The 16,049-nt window shown below is 54.6% G+C and overlaps 2 protein-coding genes across 2 annotated transcripts in view; one reads left to right on the forward strand and one right to left on the reverse strand.

The window, feature by feature from the left end:
- SMARCAL1 (SWI/SNF related, matrix associated, actin dependent regulator of chromatin, subfamily a like 1) overlaps positions 1–16,049 on the reverse strand; it is a 248,766-nt gene that overhangs the window by 222,287 nt on the left and 10,430 nt on the right. The window lies entirely within an intron of this gene.
- MARCHF4 (membrane associated ring-CH-type finger 4) overlaps positions 1–16,049 on the forward strand; it is a 157,308-nt gene that overhangs the window by 134,268 nt on the left and 6,991 nt on the right. The window contains exon 3 of the mRNA XM_005279739.3: positions 1,302–1,494. Coding sequence (XP_005279796.2) covers positions 1,302–1,494 — 193 coding nt within the window. The remainder of the gene's footprint in view (positions 1–1,301; positions 1,495–16,049) is intronic.

The following is a 16,049-nucleotide window of genomic DNA, read 5'->3' on the forward strand; positions in this document are numbered from 1 at the left end:
GGGTCTCTAGGCACACTCTTGGGATGCCATTCCTCTGTCTAGCATCCCTTCCTGAGAGCCGAGACCTCTGCCAGTCAACTACCTAGCCCCTGAGACCGTTGCTGACGCCTCAGAATTCAATGTAGCTTAAACAAACTCTTTCCCAGAATTCCAGCCATGCGGGTATTCCGGGTCCACAGGGTAACTTTTCAAGGGAGTGTGATACATGTAACACACAACGCACAGACTTTGCACAGTGTTTTAAAACACCCTTGCTCTTTACATAACGGCACGAGAGAGGTACAGCTCTAGACAAAATAATAGCCGTGCCTTTACGCATTTCTCTGCCTGTTTCCTCACCATTGTGGAGAGATCTTTGGGCCAAGGGAGAGCCCTCTGAGGTGCCCAGGAACCTTTCTCTGCAGCTTCAGGACGTCTCTGCTGAAGCATGGATCCCTCTCCACCCCAGTTGCCATTTTCTGACCTGGGCGGTTCACAGTTAAACAGGACCTCTCTGCTACAAAAGCATACTCATCTCTTCCTCTCTCCTGCCCAAAACTTCCTGTTTGGCTCATGAGTCTCTCGCATTGATTTGTCCCACCAACACCACCTGGTTCCTTTGTTCTGATACTGGCAATTTTCCACTCTCCAAACTCCAGCTGGGGCTGGGGAAAACTAGTTCTCCTAGCTTCAGCCACCCTCCTTAGCATGCCCATGGTGTGGTCACAGTACAGTCATTAAGGTTAACTACCCTCCATTGTCCCTATTCCAGTGGGTGCATGCAACAAGCCATCTCAGGCCATGGTGGATCCTACATTTTATACATTCCATGATACAGCAAACTTCATAGTAACAGCTTGATAATATCAACCAGAATTCATAAATTGTACAGATTGATTTCCCCCAAATCATCACACCACTATTCTTGACATGAGAGCAGGGGCTGTTAGTTACCCTCAGCGTCTGGCCAAAGTCCATCTCAGGTAGTTGTCCTCTGCCTCCCTAGATGCCCTTTGCAGTTTCAGTTGGATACAGGATTCTTCTTCGCTTCCAGATCCAAAATGTGGAACGTGGTGGTGCTCTTTTAAACAGCTGCTGTGCTCCATCCCAGCGGTGGCTGCATGTCAGTGGTGGGGGAAGTGATCCATGTGTAGTGTTTGTCTGTCGAGTTGTAAAGCACTTTGGGATCGGCAGCCACCATGTGACACTTTCAATGCTGGTGTTCACCGCAGAACTAATCTCCTGACTTTTCCCCCTCCTTCCCTCTCTCTTTGTCCCTGATTGTTATTTCCCCTTCCTCCCATCCCTTCCGTCCCTTGCAGTGGCAGGCCATCTCTCTGACAGTCATTGAGAAGGTTCAGATTGCAGCAGCCATCTTGGGTTCCCTCTTCCTCATCGCCAGTATCTCGTGGCTCATCTGGTCGACCTTCAGTCCTTCCGCCAAATGGCAGCGCCAGGACCTGCTCTTCCAGATCTGCTATGGAATGTATGGCTTCATGGACATTGTCTGTATAGGTGGGTGAATGAATTTCGCAGGCAAGGGGATGCAGCCCGCTGGCTCCCTCCACAGAAAGGAGCAGGAGATGGCACGCAGAGCATGGGCCTGGCTGCTATACAGATCTGTTTGGATACAGCCCCCTTGGCCATTACTGCACCTTCTTTACAGAAATAACCCGGTTCTGAAGATCTCATCAACCTTGAGGTATTTTCCATTTCTGGGATGGCGTGGGATCTGGAACGTCCCATGGGCAAATGCAGTGAGGGTCGAAGGCTGTAAAATGCAGCCACTTACACAGTAACAGGGCATTATTTTTCAGCTGGGTAAAGAATCTGAGAGCACGGAGCTGACTGAGAAACATCTATTATCACTGAGCACGAGGCAGAGGAAACACTTTCCTTTCACTCGCAGAATTGGGGTGAACACTTTTTCAAAAGGCAAAAGTGGGAGACTTGCAGGAGCCCCACCTCCTGCTGCTCCTCTTCCCCCTGAGGCCTCACCCCCTGGCCAGGCGGGAAGCCGGAGCTTGGGGAGCCACTGTGGGGAGCCCAGATCCTTTATCTGCCCTGGATATGCCTCCCAGGGCAGGTGGAGAGTCTGGGGCTCCCCACTGCAATCTGGCTCAGAGCCACCAGAACTGGGCAGACAGGGGGGACCATAGCTCTCCCACTTTTTGAAAGTGGATGGTCCGGACCCCGCCACTTCCCCCTCCTCTTCCCGCCAAGCCCCCACCTCCCTGGCCAGGCCAGCATGGAGCCCAGGCAGTTGTAGGAGCCACAAGGACCCTCCATCTGCCTATGGTGCAGGGGGGCTGAGAGCAGCCCCCAGCCCATGTCCCTGTCTCCCAGGCTTCCTGCCCAACGCAGGACAGGTGGAGATAGAGGGTCCGCGATTCCGTGCCAGCTCACCACAGCTGCTTGTGCGGCTCTCCCTGACCCAGCTTCGGTGGGGGAGGGCCTCAAAGTCGCAGCCGGGCCATGCTAGGGGAGCCACGGACCCTCCACCTGCCCTGGACGGAGGGGCCAGGGTGCGGGGACACAGGCCGGGGACTGTTTTTGGCAGGCCCCCTGCACCGCGGGCAGGTGGAGGGTTCGCCACAACTCCATACAGCTGCCCGCGTGGCTCTTAGCATGGCCCAGCTGTGGCTCTGAGGCCTTTCCCCCACCACAGCCAGGTCAGGGAGAGCCGCACAAGCAGCTGTGGTGAGCCTGGGCCCCTCCACCTGCCCTGGGCAAGGGGTCTGGGAGGCAGGGACATGGGCAGGGGGTTGCTTTCAACCCCCACCCCAGGCAGGAAGAGGAGGGGCAGGGCCTTGGAGGTAGTGACCAGACAGCAAGTGTGAAAAATCGGGACTGGGGTGGGGCCTACATAATAGGCCCCTATATAAGAAAAAGCCCCAAATATCGGGACTGTCCCTATAAAATAGGGACATCTGGTCACCCTACTTGGAGGGGAAGGGTCACAGGGGGGCAGGGAGGCCGGCCCCCCACTTTTGGGAAGGCTCTGACGCCCTTGGCCTGGCTCCTAGGAAGGCTCTTACCACAGCCAAGTTCTGGCTTCCAGCCTAGCTAGCGGGTGGGACCTCGTGGCTTAGCCCTCCGCCCCCAGGGAAGAGACTGGCACAGCCCCTGAGCCTTGGGCAGGCAATCCAGAACAAATGCTGTCCTGGAGTCATTCAGCCTAGGACCAGGACTTGAACTTTGCATTTTGGGACTGTCCTGCCCAGTTCAGGATGGGTGGTCACCCTACCCAGAAAAACGCTTGCACGGAGGCGGAGAAGCTTAAAGACTCATTCTAGTACCTGCAGATCTACAGCCCCGATATTTGCGGCAGCAGGAGATGGTATAACGGAGGCGCGATCCAGGCCGACGCCTCTCTGTTACTTCGGTCAGGCTCGGAACGTGCTCCTGTGTCCCAGATAAGGTTACCATATTCAAACATTTAAAAAAGAGGACAGTCCACGGGGCCCCGGTCCCACCCCAACTCCGCCCCTTCCCCGCCCCCATTCCAACCCCTTCCCCAAAGTCCCTGCCCCAACTCTGCCCCCTCCTCTGAGCACCCCGCATTCCCCCTCCTCCCTCCCGCTCTGATCTTGGTTGGGGGTTGCTAAGTGCTTCCCTGCTCCCCACTCGCCCTGCAGCCCCTGCACTCCCCCGCCCCTGCAGTCTCTGCGCCCCCGCCTGCCCTGCCCCTGCAGCCTCTATGCCCCTGCCTGCCCTGTTCCTCCTCGCCCTGCAGCCTCTGCACCCCCCCACCTGCCCTGCCCCTGCAGCCTCTATGCCCCTGCCTGCCCTGCTCCTCCTCGCCCTGCAGCCCCTGCACCCCCCCGCCCCTGCAGTCTCTGCGCCCCCGCCTGCCCTGCCCCTGCAGCCTCTATGCCCCTGCCTGCCCTGTTCCTCCTCGCCCTGCAGCCTCTGCACACCCCCCACCTGCCCTGCCCCTGCAGCCTCTATGCCCCTGCCTGCCCTGCTCCTCCTCGCCCTGCAGCCCCTGCACCCCCCCGCCCCTGCAGCCTCTGTGCCCCCTGCTCCCCCCTCGCCCTGCAGCCCCTGCACCCCCCACCCCTGCAGCCTCTGCACCCCCGCCTGCCCTGCCCCTGCAGCCTCTGTGCCCCCTGCTCCCCACTCGCCCTGCAGCCCCTGCACCCCCCGCCCCTGCAGCCTCTGCACCCCCCACCTGCCCTGCCCCTGCAGCCTCTGTGCCCCCCCGTCTGCCCTGCCCCTTCAGCCTCTATGCCCCTGCCTGCCCTGCTCCTCCTCGCCCTGCAGCCCCTGCACCCCCCCCGCCCCTGCAGCCTCTGTGCCCCCTGCTCCCCACTCGCCCTGCAGCCCCTGCACCCCCCCGCCCCGGCAGCCTCTGCGCCCCCCGTCTGCCCTGCCCCTCAGCCTCTATGCCCCTGCCTGCCCTGCTGCTCCTTGCCCTGCAGCCTCTGCACCCCGCCGCCTGCCCTGCTCCCCCGCTCACCCGGCAGAGGGAGAGCTGCGAGCTCCACGTGCAGCCAAACACTGTGCCGCGCTGCTGTGCGGGGGAGGAGGGAGCGGGGGAGGGGGAGGGACTCTGGCTGCTAGAGGCCCCAGTGGCTGCGAGTGGCTTTCAATCAGGCACAGCCGTCCAATCAGCCGCGCCGCACTCTGCATGAGGGGAAGGGGGAAATTCCGGACATTTCTACCTTATTAGAAATCCCCCCCAGACGGCCATTTAAAGCTGAAAAAGCCGGACCTGTCCGGGGAAACCCGGACGGATGGTAACCCTAGTCCCAGACGGACACACAGGCAGTCAGACAACAGGGATGCAGGTTGGGGGACTGGAGACAAACAGTCTTGAGCACGATCAGTTGTTCTGCTTTGTCATTGTCCAAACGCTGTGGAAACTGCCTGGGAGTGAGGAGGAGCAGGGCAAAGACTAATCTCCCTCGCCAGGATCGATCGATTTTCCCTGGGGATGTGTGGAAAGGCTGCCCTGCATGGAGCGCTGCCAGGTGCTTCCCCTGATGCTAACGGGAGTTCTGCAGATAAAAATGCCCCCTTTGAAAAGTCAAGGAGAAGAGTCAGACAAACCCTGCGCTAGTGAGGGAGTTCCGGGCCGCATGCTCTGCACACAGCCCCATTGTGCCTGGGCTTAGTCAGCATGTATGATCCCCCACCAGCAGTGCCTAGGCAGTGTGTATGACCCCCACCCCCGCCAGCAGTGCCCTCCCAGGGTATATCCCAGCCTGACAGACTTGCCAACAACAGCGCCAGGCTCATCCCACCATTGGTGTCATGGGATTTCCTCCAGCAATGAACCTGGGCCCGTTCCGTTCATTACCTTTCTCGGCCATGTGCCGGCGGAGAACGGGAGCTAGTTTAACTCATCACGCACGTGGCTCTCCACTTTCCCTCGGGGGATCCGGGGAATCATGAACTAAAAGGGGGTGTCAAAGTGGGATGCAAGAGAAAGCAACCATCTGAGCACGGTGGCAGATCATGGTGCCCTCCCATCCTCGTCTGGGGAGTCGGGGAAGGAGGAGGAACCCTGGTCCTCTGTGAGGATCTGGCTTGTGCACCTTCCTGGCTGTTGCTGGAAGTGGAAAGCCCTGGCTTGGTGGATGTCGGTAACATGATTATCGTGGCTGTGATAAGGCTGAAAACCTGAGGGAAACTGATTAGCTCGTCTGTGAATGGGAGATAAGTATTTCCCTGCGGTCAGTGGAGAACAAAGTGAGCCGATCATTGACGAACAAGGAGCTTAAGTTTTGATTGTTTTTAAGGATTTGGGCTCAATTTCTCCTCGCCTTTTGTGGAGAGTCCCCCTTTGCATCACCGCTGACGTCACCCGTAATCAGAGCTGTCGCTTTAGGCGATAAACCTATCGCATCCTGCGGAAGAGCAGCCTTTGCCTTCCTAGCACCCCTCAAAGTCGCTGCTTGCTGCCGCTAATTCCGTAACCTTTTGCCTGCCAGGTTTACAGGAATTCGACCATGACAGAAACCCCTGGGCTGGTGGGTTTTCATTTCCAGGGGAACAACGGTTAATCTGTGCAACTGTAACGCTGACAGACCCTGGTCGACGTCAGGCAGGATCGAACCAGGGACCTCTGGAGCTTCGTGCATGAGTCTCTACCACATGAGCCTGGGCCTGGGCCTGGGCCTGGGCCGTGTTTCACCCCTGAGGCGAACCAAGTGAGCAGTGAGGCCTATGCTGAGAATTGTGTCCCCCTCGCTGTAAATGCTCCCAGCCACAGTCTCTTCTGTTGTAACCCTGTTGTTTTCAATGTTTCTCCTGCCCCAGTCTAGCTGGGAGGAGAATCTGACCCGCTGTGTTTAGCTTCTGCCCCGGTCCTGCTCTCGAACGGAAGTGAGGTGAGACGCGCTCCCTGCTCCAGTGCCATTGCCCTGAGTCCTTATCTGGCAAAGGAAAGGTGACCCAGCACACACGGTGACTGTCCAGTGATGCTACTGAGACAGGTGCCCAGCGCACACACTCGTAGCAAGGCTTCTGCATAATCTGGACTTCCTGGGTCCTGCTCCTTACTGCCTACCCAGCCTGTCCATTCTAACGCACATCACGCCTAGGGCCCCGCAGGTTCTTCACCCAGCACCGCTGACGTCTCCCATGGAACGCCCACGGCCAGCCTGCTAGCAATCTCCGCTGGGGCTTGCGGCTACCTGGGTTTCCTTGTCCCATGTGCGGCGCCAATGACCTCGCTAGGGGCTGCTGAGGGCAAACAAGAAAAAAAACAAACTGCCTGGGTAAATGTGGGACTGGTGCATGCAGGTTAGCCAGCCAGTTTGGAGGGCTAATCTTTGTGTAAGCCACGCCCACTCAGTGTGGGGCACTGTCCCCCTTTGGGTTGGGCAGGAGTGGGGCACACCGAGGTAGATCAACCTGCTATGGGCATGGCTGACCGAGTTTGTTAGCTCAAGCAGCAGATGCTCATGTGTTGAGATCCCAGGTTCAATCATGGCTGCCCTCGCCCCCCCAGGGGTGTGGTGTCCTATTTGCAATACAGTAATGGATTCCGATTTCCTGCACCTCTCTAGAACCTTTCATCCACGGATCGGAAATGGATGTAGCTTAGTCTTGCCACACACCAGTTAGGGATCCCTTCACCCACCACTGAAATGCAGCTACATCTGGAGTAACACATCTCTGCTCTTCACCAGCAACACAAGTGTTTGACAGCAGGTGAAGAGTGTCTCGTCCAGCTGAACATCTGGGGGACTCTCAAGTCAGCAGATGTCCTCTCCTGAGTTGGAGTGAGGCCAGGATAGGAGAAGACCATGCCCCTACTGATCTAAAAAGCATTACCTGATCTTTAGTTAACACAAGTGGGCTGGACTTGTAACTCCGAGCATCAGACAAGACCATTGATCGGTATAACCTTCAAAAGAAGAGTGCCACCTACTGAAGCCCCTCCACCTCTTACCTGCGTTTTTTCCTTGGTGATCTCCCATCCAAGTACTAATCCTGCCCTAACCTGCTTAGCTGGAGAACTGTGCATTTGGCTCCTGTGGCATAAGGGATAAATTCATGCCTCTCCCTGTTAAGAGACCCTGCAAGAAGCAGAGTGTGTCCCTGCTTCTACCCCAGGACATGGCTGATTGCAACTCCTTGACTCCATAATTCCCCAAAAGATACAGGGCTCCCATCACATTCTTATCCAATAAACTTCACTTTAACAAGTGAGAGAGAGAGAGAAGGAGCTGAGACATGATTGAAAGGGGAATGCAATCAGTTCCTGGGGCGCTTTGTGCCCCCAGACGCAGCGAAAGGAGGAGTGGGAGTTCTGGAGAGCAGAGGTGGAGAGGGATTATTATGGGTGCCTACAGATAGATATAGATAGCGATATAATCATATACAAATAGCCGGAGTGAGTCTCCTTGGGTCTCAAGCTGCCGAGGAGGGTGAGTGGCAGCTTGGAACTCATCCACGCATCCTGAGAGACACCTGGCCATTAATTAAATGGCAATTCAGGGGGGGGCTCATCTGCCTCCCTGTCAAGGCGCAATTAGGGAAAGTCAGTGTTTGTGGATTAAAGTGGCCTGGCCATAATCTCCTGTTTAAACAACAAAGAGTCGCCAGCTAATGAGAGAGCAACCCAGCCTGGGGAAGAAAATCGCCGGAGCAGCTCAAGTGGAGAGTGGTGTTTGGGGCGGCTGATGAGCAGATCATACCTTGTCCTTGGCTTACATGTAATTAGCACACTTGCAGGGGGTTGGTTTGGTTAAGCAGCCTGGCGCACGATATGACTAGACTAGCCGCGGTTGCGTAGGTTAGGACTGAGGGGGCTCTGGACTAGAAGCGCTCTTCAGCGACCTTCTCTCTGCCTCGTTGCTGTCAGCCCCTCACTTTTATAAGCACTAAATCCTCACATTCTTAGACACTTCACCCCTTTGCTTGGCCCTCAGTCCCTGAGGGTATTTGCCTTCGCACCAACAGCTGCTCTGCAACTCCGCAGCACTGGAGACGAGCAAAGCACGGCCATTCATCCTGCCAACGATTTTTGTTGGCACGCTGCGGCAATCCATCACATACCAGGAAGTGTGCACCCGCTGCTTTTAATCCCAGCTGCCAGAGAGAATAATCGGAGGCATCCAGTCCGTCTGATGGCATCTCTGCACAACTGTAGGGAATAAGAGAAGAAATCAATAGCCAATTAAACGTGATCCACAGCGTTTGATTTTTCAGGGTGCGATGGGAACAGTAATTAATGGAGTTTCCTTGAGACAGTCACAATTCAAGGTTTCCTGTCAAGGCTAATGTGGTTTCATTTTAACTGCGCAGGCTGCAACGTACTGCCTATGGAGGTGCAGGGCTGGAGAAGCCTTTTTGTGTGTGGTGAGCCTGGTGGCCTGCCCCTGCTGATGGCCTGGTTAGATGGCAGTGGAAAGCTCCTGTATATTGCATGCATAGGACACGAGTACCTTCAGGAACAAAGCTGGGAAGAGTCATTCTGGCAGTACGGCCCGTGGAGATGATTTGAGGTGCCAAACATGTGCATTGCCCCTCATGGCATACCACTGCTTTTTAGGGGAGGGAGGGGTAATGAGGCTGGGATACTCCATGGCAATTGGGCATCAACTTCTCTTAGGCCCCTTTGCAAATTGCAGCCTATTGCCCAAGATGGATCTCCCAACTAACAGGTCCAAAATAGAGCTGTCAGGCAGGGAGAGAGAATAGGCCCTGCTAGGCTGAGGACCTGGCATTCAGGTTGTGTGTGTATGGGACAGGGATATATAACTGCAAGGAGATGTTGGTGCGTAGATCACCTTTAAATGGAGAGGCATTTCCCCACACACTGCATAGGCAGGTGTCAGCTTGTGTTTCAGTTCAGCTGCAGAATGTTAGAGCGAGGTGCACACACAGCACTCTCCCTCTCCCAGAAACGTTACATTCGTTCTTTCTCTGTTTGTTGCTTTCCTTAATGTGAAATAAGTTCTCTAAGCTGAGACATACATGCTTGGGTCTTTGTTCTGGAAAACACAACTGTGGGGAAGTGGGACAGCACTCCTGTAGCTACCCCACCCCAGGTCCCATCTCAAGGGAGATGGCGGGGGGGCTGAGTGTTCAGGGTTTTTTAATGAGGAACCTCCACCTCGGCCATCTCTTCCTCGTGCTGTGGGAGAATACTGCAGCTCAAGGGCTGGAGTAACCCACCAGGACCCTTGCTGGGAGGAAGGGCATGACTGGAGGAAGCGTTGGGCTGCTTGGGAATGGAGCTTGAAGGGAGGTGGGTGTCTTGTGTATGAGTGCCTGACCTGAGCAAGTCACCACCGCCTTTTTCTGATTTCCTTCCGCAGCCCCCACACAAACGCATTAGGGCCCAGCCACCCACCCGCCCCCGGCTCCAATGCGCATCCCGTTTAGCGGCTGGCTGGGGCTAGCACCCCCTTTATGGTCGCAGAGACCAGGTCCAGGCCCTGTCAGCAGACCAGGCCGCTGTCATAAAGATGAAAAATGGGAGTCCTTGCTCGTGCTGTGGCAGAGGCCACGATCTCTGTTTTGTGTTGTGTCCAGTCGTGACGTCCATCAGGGACACCTGCACAAGCCGTTCTGGGGTGGGTGGGAAAACCGGAGCAACCACCTGACAGGTCAGGTCTCCCGCTCCTAAGCTGTTGGGCCGCGTCTCCCTTTAAAAACCACTCCTTCGCCCTCTGTGTGTTGCTGTAGAGCTGAGGAGGCCGAGTGGCACAGTCGCACGCTCACACTGACTGGCTGTGTGGCAGGCAACCAGGAACATGCGAGGCACTCCAGTACGGAGGAATGCAGCCCTGCTGCTTCTGAAGGGATGGGCCTGTTTTCATCGAATGCCGTATCGATTGTTCAATCAGGGATTGGAGTGGACAAGCTGCTGTGTATTCCCCAGCAGGCATTTCTGCCGCTGCAGAACATGCATGTGAATTTGATTGCTAGCAGTTTGGCAGCTCTTCACAGGGCACGTACAGAGCCAGTCAACCGAGATGGGCCTGAACTGCCAAGTTTGGATCCACTTCTGAACTCTCTATGTTGAGTTTGGGGTTGGGCCCATCACTACTAATAAATTCAGAACGCCCAGCTATTTTATTCAAAAGGATTTGCCTTTCTATACGTTACATTCAAGAATGCTTGATAACATTCCTCTCCATACAATGCCTCTGTGCAAAAGGACCCCATAGGTCTGTTTGGTTGCAAATAACATGTGGTGTTCTCCGCTCCAGTGAGTCCGTTTATTAGTATTTAATGAGGGGGAAATAAATAATGTTCTCTGAAAACATCCCACTGGCCTACGTTGTGCATTAGAGGGGGATAGAGAATGATCCCGTGTCGCTGCCCTTCCACTAAATACTGCACAGGAATAAAGTACCTGGTGGGACTGTGCCCCGCTGCCCTCTAGGGTTAGAATCAGAAATGCTCATCTGTGTGTCATAGGTCCTACACTGTTAATAGCAAATGCAGATTCCCCTTTAGCTCACTTGGGGAGGGCCTCCTGTACTCTCAATATAAATGATACCAAACTACAAATAGTGAGGCCAGAACTACTCTTCAGACCATTCGCTCCATGCACCTGCATTATGCCAGGCTGCTTCTCCCAGCTGTCCTTGCTGTTGCAAAGGTTTTCCCTTGTCCAGTCCAAACCTTTCTGAGTTGAACTTGCAGCGCTTGTGGGGATGTCCAAGCCGTCTGCTGGTGGGTTGGGTTTCTGCCAGCTGCTGCATCAGAACAGGACTCTGGTTAATCCTGAGGTGATTTGAATTGGTCCTTGTGGGGGGTCTGGTAAGGAGTAGAGGTAAGGAGGTGTGACGGAGCAGGGAGCGGGGCGGATTTGACCTGGGAATGTTGCAGGGGAGTTACATTGGGGATGGGGGACTTCCCTTGAAGGAAGATCCCTGAGCTGTAACCTGAGCCAGGAGGGGGGCTGGGAGAAGTGACACCTTCTGGCCCAAGACTGGACAAAGGTGAGGAGGAGCTGGGGGGAGGGGGAAGAGAGATGCTGGAGGGGGGTTTGTTTTCAGTTTTGTGCTGGGTGGTGGAACGCAGGGAACCCCAAGGCTGGGGTCTAAGCTCCCTGCCCCCCCAGAAGGACTTGACTGAGGGGCCCTGGCTGTACCTACAAGGCCTGTTTTAGACTGTGTTGCTACTGTCCAATAAATCTTTTGTTTTACTGACTGGCTGAGAGTCATGGTGAATCCCAGGAAGAGGGGTGCAGGGCCCTGACGTCCCCCCACTCCGTGACAGGAGGTGGATCAGTGCTGCTAGGTGAACTCACCAGATCATCCTAACTCCATCCAGGAGCCCTGTCTTCCATGAGAGTCCTGTCCTGTCTCCCACTCCTGCTGGGTCCTGATCCCTGTCAGGTGGCCATGGGGCTAGGGGTGGAGGAGAGCTGCAGAGGCCAGGGGAGGGATAGCATAGCCATGGCAGGAAGAATCCACTCCGTGCTCAAAGACCAAGTGGCACGGGAGAGCTTGGGAGCAGGGCCTCACCTCCAACTGCAACGCGGAGGACCCGGGCTGCTTTTGGTGCTATTGTTCCGTTCGCTGCTAGGAGAGAAGCCTGCGCCGTGGGCAAGAGTGGGGAGAGAGAGGAGCCAAGTTATTCAGCTCTCATCCCTCATCATAGATCCCTAGTTGGGACCTATTCATCCTTTGGACACTATTAGTGAGTTCCTCATCTGTTATGGGGATCTGTCACAGGTGGGTCCTAGCAATTAGTATGGCCAATGTTCCGCAGAGTCTGTAGGCAGGAGTACCACTGGCTGCTGAGGGATTTGTGGGAACAGGTCCAGATTTGCTAAACTCATCTCATCTGGAAATTGCCCATCAAGGCATCAGTCATCTTTCTGCAGAGACCATATTGGCACCATCAGCAGCCTTGGTCCTCTCCTTCCAATGGCAGAGGCATGTGGCTTGTGGTGTTTGCAGGACACAGGAAGAGAAGCCACCTGATTGAATTAGAAATGCCAGGGCTCTTGCATCCAACATACTGGCCAGCTCGGCACCCTTTTGGAATGAGAAATGCTGCCATCCTCAGGCAGTTCATTGAGAACCGGAGTGTTCCTATAAGAATAATTAGGTTCTGGAACAGGCTTCCCAGGGAGATTGTGGACTCCCCGTCATTGGAGGTTTTTAAGAACTGGTAGGACTAACACCAGTCAGGGATGGTCTAGGATGGTTTATTTAGCCCTGCCTCAGCACAGGGGGCTGGACTAGACGACCTCTTGAGGTCCCTTCTAGCCCTACAATTCTATGAACTTGGTAATGAAGCTCAGGGAATGCTGCCTGTGTGGAGCAGGGAGTCGTCATTGCTTGCTGGATCAAGAGAAGCTTTCCTAGCCAAAGAATGAGGCATTAAGTAATGTAGAGAGACGTGCTCCATTCTGTGCAGTTCTGGCTTTCTTCAAACTGGTCTAATTGCAGCCCAAGGATCTGGGCTCAGTTCTGCCCACCTCTTCTTCTTAGCATACACACAATGTGCCTCAGGTGGCACATGACTAGGATTCATCACCAAATTTGGTCCGTTGGTTGGATCATTCACTTCCACGGGCCAGGCCAGGTACCGACAGGGAGTGCGACATGCACGCTCGTTTGTGCCCTCCAGTCCCGCCCACTAATGCATGAGATACGATTCCAGTGACTTCACAACGGCACAGGCTGTGGGTAGACCAGAGAGCGCTGCAGGTTACGGGGCTGGGGGAGAGGGAGGAAATCTGCAAGATTGTGAAAATAAAGTCATTCTGCCTGAGTGTTTTCTCCTTTTGGTACGAGAAGGATCTCGTTTATTGCTGCCTGTGTGGCTACACACTGTCCTTTAATCTGTGGCTTTATTGTGTCCAGGCTTTATTTATTTGTTGAGGGGGTGTTAACTTCCAGCCAGCAGCAGGGAGTAAAACAGTCATGAGAATCGTGCTCTGGTCAGGGGGAGGATAGGCGCTGGCTCGTAGCTCAGGTGGGTAGAGACTGAAGAACCGGACTCCCAACTCCGTGTATGTGTGTGGGGGATCCCAATAGTCATTGTGCATGCCGCTGTGTGTCCCTTAAAGTACCCCTTCCAGGTGTGGCATCCTGCAGAGAGCTGGCTCTGTAGCTTGCAAACAAACTATGCTGGGTTGCTGTGATCTCCCGAGCACAGCTGGGTTGGGCCCAGTCAAAACTTGGTGGAGAGACACCCCCCTTAGCAACACACACTTTTGCTCCAGGAAGTGGTGGAAGCAATTCAGCTCTCTCTTCCAAGTCAGCCCTGAACCGCTGCCCCAGTTAAGGGGTGCCGTGCGGCTGACGTGCCACCTTTCAAATGAGCTGTCACACCGCACGTCTGACCGCTTACGGGCAAGAACGCTCCCCTGGCACCTCTCACGCGAGCAGCTGCTAGCCCCAGCATCCTGTACAAATTCCGAGGTGGGTGATTCCAATCTGCCTTCTCAATTCCCCTTTCAGGTTCAGTTGGTTAAAATGTTCTTTGTTTCCCATCCCAAACATCTGTGTAGGTTGCCGCTAATTGCTTCTGCCGCTCAGTGGCGGGCAAAGCGTTCCCAGGATGTGTAGTATATGTATCAGTTTGGAAGGCACTAGACGACTGCAAGCCGTTATGTTGTCATTGCCTGGAAACTGTGTCCCTTGCCTCGGTAGCATCCTGCAAACTAAAGTATACACGCACACATGCTTTGTAATGATTTTTCTCCTTGTGGAGCAGGAAGTGTTGCAACCCTTTGAGATCTCGACACATTGGATTAATTTCTCAGTTGTCAGGATTTAGCCTCTAGCTGAAACTAAGGGTAGGCATTAGGGGCTGTAATGTTCTCTGCTTGTGATGTGATGGCTTCTGAGAAGGGACCTGCTGCTCACGGAGTTCCACCCTATGGACAGAGGAAGCAGGGAGTGAGGGGATGTGGCTTAGAGCCAGCAGCTGCCAGGGTTGGGAACCATGCCTTCACTGTATTGTCTGAGCCTTTGTGGAGGAGCCATATTGGAACCCAAAGGCTTTGCAAGAAAGGAAGAGTCCCCATAAGCACCTCATCTGAAAAGGTGACCCTGCTTTGGGGTATCATTGAGAGGCTCACTCATTCGTCTCCATCCTGAACCACACACCCTGACACGCGTTGTGAGTCACGGGGGAGCAGCTTTCTTTGTACTGTGAAATAGTGAGTAAAGACTGTTCACAAAGCAGTCTTAAGAACACAGAGATTTACAAACCCTGCCAACTTGCCCTGTGGAGCTCACCCTCTAGCTCAGGCAAACACAATACACCGGACAAGATTCCTGGTACATAGAGTGATCCCTGGTGGGCAGATCAGTGGACCATAAGAGCTTCCCAAAGGGGTTTAAGGAGAGACTGAAAGGAGGAGAGGGAGGGCACCTCCCTCCTGGACAGTTGGAAGCTGTTCCAGATGCAGAACATAGTGTGGGAGAAGAAGACACAGAGAGCAGTTAGGACAGAACCTATGGAAGAGCACAAGTAGTGAGAGGAGATGCTGGATGAGATGAGGGCAGAGAGGTAAGTGAGGACTGAGCTGCAAGGAGCTGTGGAAATCAGGGCGAAAGAGCTTGAAATTGATTCAGAAGGGGAAGGGATTCAAGGAGGGGCGGCTGATGTGGTCAGAGGATAAAGTGTTTTCTGGCATCTCTCTGGAACGAAATCCCAGGAGGAAATGCCCCATCTCCCAGGATGGCTGGGTTGACTTGGCCCTGCCCTGCTCGGATGCTGACTGTTTAGATCTCAGCCGAGACCTTTCCCCTGGCGCCAAAGCCGCCCCTGGCCTCAGTAAAACAGACCATCATGCTGGCTAGGGATGATGTCAATGGGACACCTGTGGGAGAAATGTGCTGCTCTAAAGGTAGGCGACTAAAGGGAATAGCTCTGATGCCACAATGATGGGGCCAGTGGAGGAAACTGAACAGAATAGCAGCAGCTTCCAGAGGCCTCATTGTGGGCCGGGGCCCTAAAGTGATGGGTGCTGTAGAGATACACAACTGGGAAGCGTCCGTAGCCCCAAGAACTCACAATCTCACATGAGACAAGACACAGCAAGTGAGTGAAACAGACAATAGCAGGGAGGGGAAAATTGAGGAGGAGGGACATGGTGAGATAACGTGTTACGAAGGCTCCCGATGTGCGGAAATGAACTGTTACAAATCACGTGACAGCGGTTTCCCCGTCGTTGCTTTGAATGGTCTGCTCAGAACAGCGAGATGTACTAGCGCTGGCTGGAGATGGGTGCAGCACAGCCTGGTTTTGCAAGCTTACCCCTCCCTTGCCAATGTACACCAGCCCTGACCTGCAACACCCACTGCCAATGCTGAGCTGCAAACCGACCTCCGTACTAGTCTAGTTCTGGGCCCACATGTGGCCATGCCAATGCACTCTGTCCTGAACTAGAGCCTTCGTCCGAGCTCCCATTCCAGCCTTGGCCCACCATGCCCTGTTGTACTGGGGCCATTTCACTCTTCAACTGGAGTAGCCTCTTCCTCTCTTGGGTGCAGGTTGTCAGTCGTAGTAGCTTTGGGGTGGGGTGGACAGTTATTTGGTCAAGGAAAAGAAACCTCCCCAGTTCTGACTATTTGGGGACGAAAACAACATGATTGAAATCAGGATCTTGGATAAATAAAACAAGACCG

This window comes from Chrysemys picta, chromosome 11, assembly GCF_011386835.1.
Source record: "Chrysemys picta bellii isolate R12L10 chromosome 11, ASM1138683v2, whole genome shotgun sequence".
NCBI lineage: Eukaryota > Metazoa > Chordata > Testudines > Emydidae > Chrysemys > Chrysemys picta.